Below are 13,594 nucleotides of genomic sequence, written 5' to 3' on the forward strand. Positions count from 1 at the left end.
CTTTTGCCCGCTGGGGAACCGGGACCGCAGACTTGGTGGCGGCGGCGACGCCGCTCCGTCTCCCGGGCACGCCAGGTGGAGCTGCTCCTGGTGGCTGATGCGTCCATGGCGAAGATGTACGGCCGAGGCCTACAGCACTACCTGCTGACCCTGGCTTCCATTGCCAACCGGCTGTACAGCCACGCCAGCATAGAGAACCACATCCGCCTGGCTGTGGTGAAGGTGGTAGTGTTGGGAGACAAGGACAAGAGCCTGGAGGTGAGCAAGAACGCAGCCACCACGCTCAGGAACTTTTGCAAATGGCAGCACCAGCACAACCAGCTGGAAGATAACCATGACGAGCACTACGATGCCGCCATCCTGTTCACTCGGGAGGTAGGTGTCACTGGGGTAGGCACGCCGGGCTCTGGGAGGTAGAGGGGACGCATACCACCTGCCACTATGGATTTGTTTAAATGCGTTTTGCAGGAACCCCAGCCAGTCTCTATGTCTCTGCCTTTAGCCTCAGTAGGGATTTCTGCCCGAGACACTACAGCTCCTTAGGGGATCAGCAGTTCAAGATGCTGGATGTCATCCCGTCTGAGATAGGCTGGCACGGTCACTTAAACTCGGTAAGAAGTGCTAGAGTGGTGGAAAATGTACATAGTTAAATGGGGAACAAGGAAAGCAGTTCACCTTTGGAATCATCAGTCTTATACTTTCCAGCAAATCCCAAATGAGAACTTTGGTCAACCTGATAGAAAGAGCTTGGTGGCTAGTCTGTGGTAATCACTTTTATCTCATGACTTTCCTTTGTCATGTCCCTATGTGAACCCCTTCTGCAGCACAAGTGAAGGGAAGACTTTCCAAGGACTCCTCCTAAACTGGCTCTCTACTGGAGTTCTTACACATCCACCTTGGAATCTGGCTTCCTGGGAAGGAAGGAAGGAATGTGGGAGGGGCAGAAGTATGCAGAAGCCCAATCAGCTGAAGGGACAAACTCCAGAGGTTCCTGAACAAGCCCTACCCTAGTCAGTTAGTGTATCATAAGCACTGCCCTGGCCAGCTTACCCACCAAAGAAGGGCTGAATCCAATTCCCAGGTTTGGGTTTTGGATGAGTGTTTCTGAAGTCCTGATTCAGAGTAACTTGGGCAAAGAGTCAGGACACAAAGAAGGAATGTCTTACCAGGATTTCCTCATTTAAAGAAGTGGATCTTTATAATTTCAGCAGCTCTGAGAGGAAGGCAGTACCTGTTCCTGTGGTTTTTAGACCACCAAGTTAGTGTGACATTGAGGCAAAGTCCGGATTGCTTTGGGGCCTGGCTTGCTGGTAGTTCTGAGCCTCAGTTTTCACAACTCTGCTTTGATTGGCAGTTTTAAACGGTGTCTTTCAAATAGCTGGGAAAAATCAGCTTCTAAAGCTCGTTCTTTAGGTGTCTGAGATCCATCCAAAACAGATGAAGGATTATAAACATTGAAGTATTATGTAAAGACATGAAATGGGTCAAACAGAGCAAGAATAGGAAATTAATGATGCCTTGCAGGAAACTCTAGAATCATTACTAATTTTTCTATTTCTTAAAGTGCCCATGGTATGAAGGAAAAGCATTGATAAATTTGGAGTAGAGAAACGCTTGTGGTTCCTGAGGTGGACTTAGATGTAGACCCCATGTAAATAAAGAGATTAGAGGGGCTACGATACCGGGAGAACTAGACAGTGCACAGGCCAGTGCACCATGGGAAATCTTTCTCCTCATTAAGTGATATTATTCTGGAAGTCATCCTTTAATTCCGCTGCACAATATTAGTCTTTGAAATGGTAGAGCTTTTAGTGTTCAGCCTGCCCTGTGAAGTTCTCCTGTAAAACTATCCTTTTCTTATTTGGATTCCAAGCCATTTTTTTTTTTTTATAAGCAACTTTCCATGCCTGGGTTTCCTTGATTTGCTAACTTCACAAAAGCCTGCCAAGAAGGAGGCTTTGGAGAGTTTACGGAATGAAGTTCCCTAAAGAAAGAAGAAAAAATACTTTTGTGGCTATATAACTCCAAAGACCAGGTCATTTTAATAATTTGCTTTAATTTTAAATAAAAACATATTCTTCATGCTTCTAAAATAAATAAAAATGAGTAGAAGGCCCATCATTCATTGCCCTCTGACCCATAATATAATTTTCCTGATTGTTTCCCAGCCAAAAAAAAAACAGGCAGGGATTCTAAATGGTGTTTGTTGCTTTTTCTGGGTTTCCTTTTTGCTTGAGTAGTTAGTTAACAATTCCTAATTTCTATTTCTAAACTGTGAAACTTACCAACACATGTTAAATAGGTGAAAGCAAAGGATAAATTAATTAATAGAAATTACTTAATATATTAATTTTAATAATTTTTGTAATAACATACTTTTTTCAAACTAATGTGCATATGGAAAATATTTTGCATGATGCCTTCCTGGCCTCTTTGCCAAAGAGAAGCATAGCTAAGGTAGAGCAAATGTCATTTAGCCTGGAGTTGGCCTGCTGCTGTATAAATCTAATTTTATTACTGAATATTTGAAAAACACTTGTATTATGAATATATGCAGGCAATTTAAAAAGTTTCAAGACCCATATGCAGCACTCATTTGTAAAGTTAATCTCCTAATCATTAAGAATGTGAAAACTAAGAAGGCCAGAGGAGAGATAAATCTGAATGCTTCAATCTCATGGAAACCAGACATCATAAGGCTTAAATAAACACTTTCCTAGCTATTTCCTTTCAATGAGAAATACCCAGAGTTGGCACCAAGATTCTACTTTTACTACTCTGTTTTGAATGTAAGAAGTGTGTTGCTTAGCAGCCCAATGCTAAGGCATCAAATCCATGTTTTGATGGGCTCGGAGTCCTGTTCAAATTGTCTGTCCAAATGTCTTCTCCTAAATTGCTTGTTTTCCAGGCATGCAATGAATGTCTGAGGATATGTTTTCCACCAGTGTTTACCAGCCCAGACCACCTTGAACTATGGATGTCAGCAAATAGTATTAAAATGCACCTGTCACCTAATACACTGCACTGTCAGGACTGTAACCCAGCACTTTTGTACTGCTCTAACTAGAGAACTTAGCTGTCCTGGATTTGCTAGCAGTGGAGCCATTTTCACTGTGGAATGGCACTTATGCTGGAATTCACAGCATTTATGCCATCAAACAGTAGAAATCCAGTCTCCCCTGGGTTTATTTTTCCTTTCCAGAGTCCTTTCTTGTTTCTGACTATCTTCTTAAACCCATGTGTGGCTTGAGCACTCTTCCTAAGAAACAAAACCCTGGCTGATAACAAAATTGAAAGCTGTTTAAGATCTCCTGCAAACCAGAGAAAGATTTACCCTTTCAAGCATTGAAAGCATTAGTTTGAGTTGAACCACCTAAGTGCCTGTGTAATATTTGTTTCATTTATCTTTATTAACTATCAGTGTGGCATTTAACAGGCTATTGTCTCCCAGCCAAACCCTCTCTTCTCCCATTCTGCCTTTGAGGCTGGACTTCAAGATCTTTTTTCTTTACCTCCTCGTTTCTTCTTGGGTCCTGACAATAGGGGGTGCTAGAGGGAGACTCGAAGCTTGGGAGAGAGGGATGTGCTTTTTCATGCTGGCTTACTGATTAGACCAACCAACAATCACATTTTAGTTCAAATTCATTTAAAAGTGGACCCTTATCAAGAAATCATAGGCTATACATGAAAGACTAACCCACAAATGGAAGTTGAGGAGCAAATTGAGGTGTTCTAGTTGACACTTTTAAAATAAAACGAGAACAATTCTGAAAAACCTGGCCTTTGAGAGACAATATACCACAATGCACAGGACCTGTTACACGCTTGTGCTTCTCACATTGGCAGATAGCTGTGTGCACCGCTGTGTATGAGACACTCAGGCAGCTGAAGGTAACGGAGGAAAATGCCTGGTCCTGCCCACCAAGCTTAACATCAGCAGAGAGCAAACAGATACATGCATTAGTCATTCTAGTGTTAGGAAAACTAATAAATGCTGCAATTGAGGTATAAACAGTGCCTGTGAAAGGCAAGAGAACACTTCTATCTGTGGGTTGCCACACAGGTCTGACTGCAAATGGAGAACTGAATTGGTCCTCAGAGAATTGACAGATCTGATTTAGATTCAGCCACCCGCTATTAAGTATTTTTATGTGTGCTCTCCATGGGCATAAACCATTTTATAATCTTTGGCTTCGGCAATCTGCAACCATTATATATCTATATTTTTAATTTTACAGATAAGGAACTTGTGTGAAGAGGAACAAAGATACTCTTAGAACAATAGCTTACAAATGGCAAAAAGAGAGATAGTCCTGGCTAGTGCGCTAAACATTAAAAATAGCTAATTTATTGAAACATTCAATATGTCATAGGTTTTAAATTGACACCTTTCTTAAGAATCCATTCTGGGAAATAGATAAAGAATGGGTTACTATGGCTTAGCATAATGACTTTTATGATACATAGATGTGGTTGTCAAACATGATAGAAGAATATTGTGAAGAAAGAGTAGGAGTTAGCCTGACCATACGGTGGTGGGCACCAGAGACACACCAGACCAACACGTGTAATCGTGATGATTCTGTGACTTACAGGAGGAAACACAACAGGAAAAATAAGGGTGGTGTGGTGGTGAATTGGTTGGAGAAGACATTGAGAACCAAATTACAGAAGAAATGGCACATCATATGTGTTTGTCATAGAATGGCTGGCTTTAAGAGAAACATATTTTCATTTAGTTTCAGATGCTGGAAAGTTGAAGATGAAAGTTCTAGTCCATTCAGTTTCTAGTGAGGCTTCATTTCCTGCCTCTTGCCCTTTTTCCTTGACATTCCCTCACGTGGCCTTTCCTCCAAGTGAGGAGGGATGGACAGACAGGGAAACAGAGACAGAGCAAAGCAGGAAGTCGCTTTAATGCACCAATCCTATCTGATCTGGGTTCCATGATTATGATTTCATTTCATCTCTTTTACTCTCTCATAAACCATTTCTCCAAATCCTGTCACATTGCAGATTAGGGATTTGGTTTAACAATTTAGGGAAACACAATTCACTCCAAAACACCATGCTAAGAAGTTGACATTATAAACTAAGTGCAGTGGGAAGGAAAAGCAGTGGTCACAGCTCTTTAATGAGCTTCTGGCCTAGGTGGCTGCACTGGATCCTATGGGATCCAGGCTATTTCCACAATCTAAACTGCAGAGGAAGCTCAAGATGGCCTAAACTAAAGCCGGGGCATTGGGAAGTAATGCATGACCCAGGCAAGAAGTGCTAAAAAGAGGTAGATGTGGGTAAATAATGTTTTCTAGCAGAAAGAATATTTTGTGCTAAAGGCTGTGGAACAAACTATTCATGAAATGTACAGGAAATCATGGACAAGCTAGAACAGGAAGGTCACAAGAGGGAAGTGGGAAATGTGTCACACTGTCCAAGGATTTGAGTGGCAGGCTAAGGCCAGTGTGGAGGAGCAGAGGAATCTTGTAAGACCTACACTCTAAGAAGGTAAGTGACAACAGCATATATGTAGGGACACGATAGGAGACAAAGGGACCAATTAGAAGTCTCAGGTAACAGAGGAAGGAATAGCGGAAAGAATGCCAAAAAGAACACAGCTAGAGACTTCCAGTGATTGGTTGGGTACGGCACGTGAGAGAGGGGGCGGGGAGAGGGAGAGAAGGGCAAGTTAATGGTATCATCAAGTTTCCTCTCTGTCACTTCTGTTTTCTTATTTTTTGGAATATCTCTTATAGTGCACTGTGCATATTTTGTTTGCCTCTAAGTGGACACTCAGTTTTGCCAAACATACCATAGAGATGAAGACCATGCTGTATTCATTTATTGTAACAAAAAAAGAAGAAAGAAAATTGTTTGATCAAGAGCAGATTGTGAATGCAAAAGATAAGGTTAACGTCAAGCATGACATATGTAATTATTTAGCAATACCCTGGTGAAGTAAATTCAGGAATTGAAATGTCTGGATGTAAGTTTAAATTTCAGCTTTATTTTGCTGATGCTTAAAACCCTGAAAATGTGCTGCTCCTGAGCTTAAATTTGTTCACCTATGAATAAACCAGAATGTTTCCAGTTAATATCAGCACCTGTGTAGCTGGACCTAGCCCTGGAGCTTGTCAAGTCCAAATGCCTTATGTTAATAATGAGGGGACTTTGTCTCAAATTATCTAAATAATTTTTACAATGCTTCTTCCTAATAGAAATACACTTACAAAAGCAACCTATCTGCCATTCTCTTTTTCTAAAGGCTTTATTCTCATTCTCAAGATTAATTCTGCCAAGTATCCAATCTCCTCCAACTCCATCTTGCTTTTCTTTCTCATCCTCTGTCCTCATATCTATCGGACAAAGTGTCCTTCCTAGTAACTCTGAGTCCAGATCATCCTCCCAGCTTACCCTTGTAGTCCACCCAAAACTTGTCAGCTCCAAAACACAGCTTACTTTTTTTGCCAATAATCATATTTCCATGAATCCTTCTTCATTAAAATCCCTCTTGTCCCACACTGTCAGTTTCAGTTAAGCTGTCTCCAGTCCTTTGAGAACCTCTGTTGATTCCCTGAAGAAAAGTTCACCAATTCTCCTGTACTTTGCAACAATCTTTGCCTCATAATGTCCTACCTTTTCCTTCCCTCTTGCCCTGTTTTGCTTACTAGATTATGTTTCTTCTTACGGATGGAGAATGGCTTGTGGATTGTAGGCACGAAGTAAATGTACCAGTATAACTTCATACCTAATTCAGCTGGGCTCTGTATTTTTTTTGGCACCGGGGATCAAACTCAGGACCTTACACTTTTAAGGCAGGAGGTGGAACCACTGAGCTAAACCCCAGCCCAGGCTCTGTATATTTCTTATCACATAGCTGTGTCCAGAGATATGAATAGAGATTGTGCGATATGAATAGAGATATGAGTAGAGATTGGTAGTTTGATGATTGACAATTTCCGATCAATATAATCTCTGCTGAAATACAAAGTAAGGCTTCCAGTATTGGTGATTACTATACAAGTGTCCAGAAAAGTAAATGACACCTCAAGAATCAGATCCATTTGGATTTGGGTGGTGGGTAATGGGAAGTGAAATTTGATCAGTGCATATCATCTAGATATTTGGAAATGACATTGAGTCCACTCATGTACAATTAATGCATACTAGTCAAAGTTAAAATAATTACAAAAAGACCCATAGAATAAATATGCATGAGTATATATGTAGGTATACACAGTATGCATAATATTTATGATTAAAATATGTACTGCACTATTATTAGTTCTTCTGTCACCAATATCTTCAGTGAAAATTGTGTAGCAGAGGGTTGGACATCTCAAGACAGGCAAGCCTTGTTTATGCCTATTTCTATATTTCATTCTTGCTCTTACAGGAAGTAATTACAAGAAACAGAAATTGTTGTTCAACTGCAGTCTAAGGTGCTGTTCCTTGACTTTGCTACCACTGCTGCGGCTATGACAGTATCTGCCCTGATCAGCACTTGTGCTTCTTCTACCTCCTTCCCTCAGCATATTTGTGCTGCACGGGAGCCAGATCCTTTCAGTCAAGGCAGGAAATCTCCCAACACTTTGTTCCATTTGGGTATCCGTGCCTGCTTGGTTCCTGCTCACCCTTGAGTACTACTGAACACTGGGATTTTCCAAGCCTCAGAGTCCTCTGGGCATTGCTTCTTAATGGCAATATAATGCCTCTTCCCGGTACCCACAAAGAGGCCTCAGGTACTGTTAATAGTTCTGACAAATCACAACTTTTGCCATCTTCATCATTTTCTAAGAGTACACACCAGGTAAATGGTCATGATGTTAGTGACTTCTCTGTCGAATCTTTTGTTTTGAGGATCATCTTAGATATATTTTTGAGTTAGATACAATGTCTACATCTTATACCCCAGCCAAATCACACCACAAGATGACACTTAGGTTTTCATGTACTTTTACAGCCCTTACATTTTACTAAATATTTCACTGAACTCCTCTCCAAACCATGGTGATAGGGCCGGGGATATAGCTCAGTGGTTCTGCTGCCTGCCTGGCCAGCACAAGGACCTAAATTCAATCCCTGGTACAAAAAAAAACAAAACAAAACAAACAAACAAACCATGGTGATAATGATCCTGTGTAAAAAGAGTCACCTTTGATATGACAAAAATGTAATTTACCTTTAGATCTACATGGAATAAACAGATCCACTTGTCAGCACTTTTAATCTATTTACCTTTTACATGGATATTATATCCAATTAACCTTTTGTATACATAGTATCGTCAGGGCCAGGGATTTAGCTCAGTGGTTCGATGGCCTGCCTTGCAAGCTCAAGGACCCAAGTTCAATCCCCGGTACCAAAAAAAAATAGTATTGTCATAATTGCACCCTTAACCCTCTACTCTAATTTTTAACAATTCTCTAAGTAAGTATTGTTATAAATTAAATCACCCTGAGAAACTAGAGACAAAAGTATGAGCTATATTCCTAGTAATTTGAAACACACATTAGTTTTCATACACTGAGATGAACATTGAATCACAAAGAAATTCAGACATTCATTGTATATTCAGATATTCATTAATAATTGTTCTGTTAAGCTTCAAAATTGTGTTCAGGAAGTGGAAAGGGTGCCAGGTTATAATTATAGCTGTGGAAATATAATACTGTGACTGTATAGTCAAGAGGCTTAATTAGTGTGGTAAAAAAATAACCAGTGCTTCTGTTCATAATTTGTCACATGCACACATTTCCGTGGCAAAAGGCCAATGCATTTGATGCAGTTCAAAGATGACAAGGATGGCTGATGGCCGCTAATGAGCAATTGATTCCCAGTAAACAGAGATATTAAGATTCTGCTTGAAACTGTATTCAGAACCGGAAGGCTGTTCTCCTTTGCTGTCACTCTTCAGCCATGCTCACTGGTAAAGCACAAGTAAAAAGGAAAATTTAATTCTGGGATCTTATTATTTGAAGAGAATGAAACCAAAATTCTGAAGATAAGCACAAATCTTGGCTTAAAAGGCTGTGTATGTGACCCTCCGTGTCTAGCACCTCATTTAAACTATGACCTGGTATTCAGTCCTAGAGCTCCTAAAATGATGGTGGGGAAGGAAGAAAGATTGAAAAACGTATCATCCTGCATTATTATATCAAAGGCTATTATGCAAAAGTGGGCTCCAAATTCAGTTTTGAAAACCACTAATTTGTTCTCAACAGCTATAATTTGGGAGCTCATGGGATGATATATGAAGACACACAGAAAATGTAAGAGGTCTATTATTGGTTTAATGCCTTGATTCACCAAAGCTACTAGCCTGAGACTTCCACTTTCTGACAGTACAGTAACATGATGACCACAGGGTCATTCACCACAGGTAGACACTCGTAATATACAGAACACAATAAAGATGTAAACATGTTCTAAAGGAAATAGAAGAGGGAATATCTTTCAAATATTCTTCTTATTGGTTAGATATTTATGGGGAAATAAGGACTAGTTAGGAAAGCATTTTGGCACTGTGTGGCCTTCGTTGTATAGTCATGCTATGCTGCACTGATTGCCCAGGGCTGCTGAAGTCCTTTCAGAATGAAGCACGTTAAAAGGGCATGAGGATTACACCGAACCTCACCGCGTGTCACCATTCGACTCAGTTAAGCAAATGTCTGTTGGGTCCCTAAGAGAGACATTATGGTCATTTCAGATACAAAGATGGCTGCTATAACTGAAACTAATTTACTTATTATTTTACACAATAATTAATATTTTTTATAAAAACCTTTCTCTACCGCATATATTGAGTTATGACTTCTAGAAATACTGCCTTTCTTTTTTATGATATACACATACATGCCATTGATTAATTTTTCTTAAAAATGATAAACACAAGAAATTCTAATTCCATTTAGTAGTTCCATGGCACTTAAAAGGAAAGTTTGTCATTGTAAATCTAACATCCAAAATTGTGGCTTATATTTTCTTTCTAAGCTTCATACTTTTAATATCTTTATTGTTGCTCTCATCTAAATCAGTAACTTTTAAATATTAGTGAGGTACAGGCTGGGGATTTAGTTCAGTGGTTCTGCCATCTGCCTTGCAAGCGCAGGGACCCGAGTTCGATCCCGGTACCAAAAAAATAAAAATAAATAAATAAATATTAGTGAGGTTTGATCTTTTCCCCTTTGAGAATCTTTTAAAAGCTATGCAATGTATTATTAAATACGCATACACTCACACGCACACACAGAGTACACCTTCTTTACATACATATTCTAAGAACTAATGCTGAGGATAAAAATTAGATGCTATAAATAAGAATGCATAAATTTCTGAGGATGTAATCTATTAAATTACAACTCAGTTTAGAAATTAAGAGATTATCTTTTAAGTAATTATTAATATGGTATAAAAATTTACCAATAAATTTATATTCTGTCACAAATATGTGCTTCTGTGACCAGTTTTCTGGTAAATTTAGCATATTAGGCCTTTCCTAAGCATGACCATATGTGAAAGTTATCCTTGAAATGTATATACACATTACAGCTTTATTAAGGCTGCTTCTGTGATTGCAGCGAATGAGCTATAATCCTAACACATCTTTGTAAGTGTAATTGAATTCTTTTTCCTCCTACGCCTCTGGGTCCCAGAGTCGATCAGAAGAGCGGCTGCCTTCAGCTCATCTTTGGAACGTTTCCAGAGCTGAGCAGGTGACACCATAAACATATCCTGGTTTTGCCATTTGGGGTGAGCAAGTGGCTCTACATGGTGGCTCCTTCTGGATGGAAATTGATTTTAATGATTTCTTTCTTTCTCCTGGGACAGGATTTATGTGGGCATCATTCATGTGACACCCTGGGAATGGCAGACGTTGGAACCATATGTTCTCTGGAGCGCAGCTGTGCGGTGATTGAAGATGATGGTCTCCACGCAGCTTTCACCGTGGCTCACGAAATTGGTATGCAGGGCCTTTTTTCTTCCCTCGCCAAATCAAACACTTGTAACAGCTGCAACAGGAACCAAAATACTTCACAATTAATTCCAGATTTCTTCTGGTTCAGATGTACCCATTGGGGATTAAATCTGTTTATATTTGCGCTTTTAGGGTTAACTGATACAGGAAAAGGAAGACAAGGCACCACAGTAGATGTTTCCTTCTGAAAGTGCCACTTATAAGTTATTAAGAAATTCACTACTGCTGCTGTCTTCTTCTTGTCTTTTTAAGCATCCCTAAATGACTCCTAGGCAAGATTTGTCACAGTCGCCTATGAAATGCAGAGTCGCCCCTTTTTGAAGCCATTCAAGACGGCTTTTGACTCACCCAGGGCTAATCAGTTTGCACAGAAATTTAACATGTTTTGCTCTATCGTGAATGGTGATAGTTGGCTCCTGTCAAAGGTAATCAGCAACTTATGATAAATATTCCACCTTCTCAATAGCAAGGCAAATGAAGCAAAGCTGACACTCCATACGGTTTGCTTTAAAATGTCATTTACTCAATTGATTTGTTAGAAAAGCACATCTAAATACTACCAGCATAAATTTAGGGCTGAATTTACTGCTAAAATATATCCCGCATTGAGGAAGATGTGCTTCCTAATCAATGACCTGGGCTATTAGGTGTATTGGAAATTTTATTTGTACTTGGGAATGGATATTAGAATTAGAGGCATCTGTATTCAATTTTTGCTTGAGTACTTTCTTCCTGTTTCACATCATTCTAATTATTTAAACTCTAAGCTTGAGTTTTCCTATTAGAAATATAGCTTTAAGACTGCGTATTTCATAGAACTATCTTAGGGAATGATTTGGTAGTGTATCAGCGGTACATATTATTTTAATGCACATATACTTCTGTTTCTGGTTTGTTTTTATTTAGATAAAATATTTCAATTACTTTCTGAACTTGTGCATCACCTCTTAACATCGTCTTTGAGAAAGCAAAGCATGGTTTGATTCTTGTTATATTTGGTTTCTAAGTATTTTTTGTCTTTATATAACAGATTTCATTTTAAAGCTAAAATCATAAATGGAAACCAAAGCTTCTGTTTTACATTCCTAGTAGGCAGAGACTATTTTCACAAGGTGTCAATTTTCCTAATTGATAAATTTCTCTTGAAGAAGCGAACCAAATTGTGATTAAAGATATCATCTCATGAGTCTGAATATTGCAGCAATTAAAAAGAATTAAGTAGTAAAATTTTCACTCTTGTTTTAATCATGACATTAATGTCCCTAAGTTCTGCTCTTCTTATCATCCAAACAATAAACACAAACATAAAACCTTAAAACAAATAAAGATCAAACAGCTTCACTGATGATAATTCATTCCAGCACTTTAATGAGCATCTTCTACCTCATGAGCCAAAGATCTGAGTTAGAGCCCTAGCTCGGTCTCTGTGTTCTCCGTCATGTCAGCAGTGATTTGGACCCTGGGTATCTGTTTCTTCCCTGTATGATGGACCGATGACCAGGAATGGCATTCTGCTGTGCTGCCCTGGCAAAACCAATACATCTGAGGGTATTTTTAAAACAAGCTATTTGATCTTCAGAGTAGGGATTATGTCTTCACATGTCTCTCACTCATGTCTATGAAACTAACTGATAAACATACAGCCTAATACAGAACTTTAATCAGTATTCACTACATATCTACCATATGCAGGAATAAGTGAATGAAATTCAAGAGCTGCTCGTGGCAACATTCTGATTTTGCAGCGGCAGATAAGAGAAATTATCCCCAAAACTCAAGACGATTGTAACTAAAGAGAGGAGATTCACAAGTGAAGGTCTATTACTTCCCTCTCTTCTGCTCTCCTATAGTAGCTGTTTCACACACTGACAGCATCAGAAAGTTTTCACTGTAAGAGAAACATTCTGGCTTTCATAAATGCAGTTTCTTTGGGGATGTTCTGACTAGCAAGCCTCATAGGCTGGAATGAAGAGCTTCAGTGTCCTGAGTCCTCAACCAGGGCCTGGGATTATGTAGGCAGGTGAAATAGTCTGAAAGGTAGGAAACCAGATACTGATAAGAGCAAACAATTCATTAAAACTATATACAATAAGAACTTACCTTAATACTACAACATTAATAACATGGGTATACAAGACAGGAGTATATAAAAGACATGGGTTTTGACATGCAAAATTAATCCAAAATCTTTGCTATATGATTACACCCTTGTGTTTCCTTTAATTCCTTGATTGGATCATTTGTTTACTTCTTTAGACATCTCCGTAATTACTTCTCTAATCAAACACTCAATTTCCCTTTTTATATTACACATGGCCTAATCTGAGATATTTAATGTCTGGATTCAAGAGAATATGATTTTAATTTTCTTTTTCATAAAGAGATCTTTCATTCAATTTGTTTTCTAATTGTTTCATTATTTCTTTTTCTTTTTGGCAGAAATATTAGAAACATATGTTATTAAGTATAAGCCTTAATTTTTTTAGAAATGATAACCTCACAAAAAATTTCTAAATCCTTTGCCTATTATTAGAGTCTTGTCCCTGCAGACCCTGTGATCTTAGCTAATGCAATGCACTGATCTGTTTCCAGTGCTTTTTTTTTTTTTTTTTTTTTTTTTTT

General features: G+C 38.9%; 1 protein-coding gene across 1 annotated transcript in view; it reads left to right on the forward strand.

The window, feature by feature from the left end:
* Nucleotides 1–13,594, forward strand: part of Adamts5 (ADAM metallopeptidase with thrombospondin type 1 motif 5) — a gene marked incomplete at its 5' end in the record, with an annotated part of 37,237 nt that overhangs the window by 555 nt on the left and 23,088 nt on the right. Inside the window, 2 exons of the mRNA XM_033768054.1 lie at nt 3–375; nt 10,825–10,957. Of these exons, the coding sequence (XP_033623945.1) occupies nt 3–375; nt 10,825–10,957 (506 nt within the window). The remainder of the gene's footprint in view (nt 1–2; nt 376–10,824; nt 10,958–13,594) is intronic.

The sequence above is a fragment of the Fukomys damarensis genome, unplaced genomic scaffold, assembly GCF_012274545.1.
Source record: "Fukomys damarensis isolate Sample0158 unplaced genomic scaffold, DMR_v1.0_HiC HiC_scaffold_24, whole genome shotgun sequence".
NCBI lineage: Eukaryota > Metazoa > Chordata > Mammalia > Rodentia > Bathyergidae > Fukomys > Fukomys damarensis.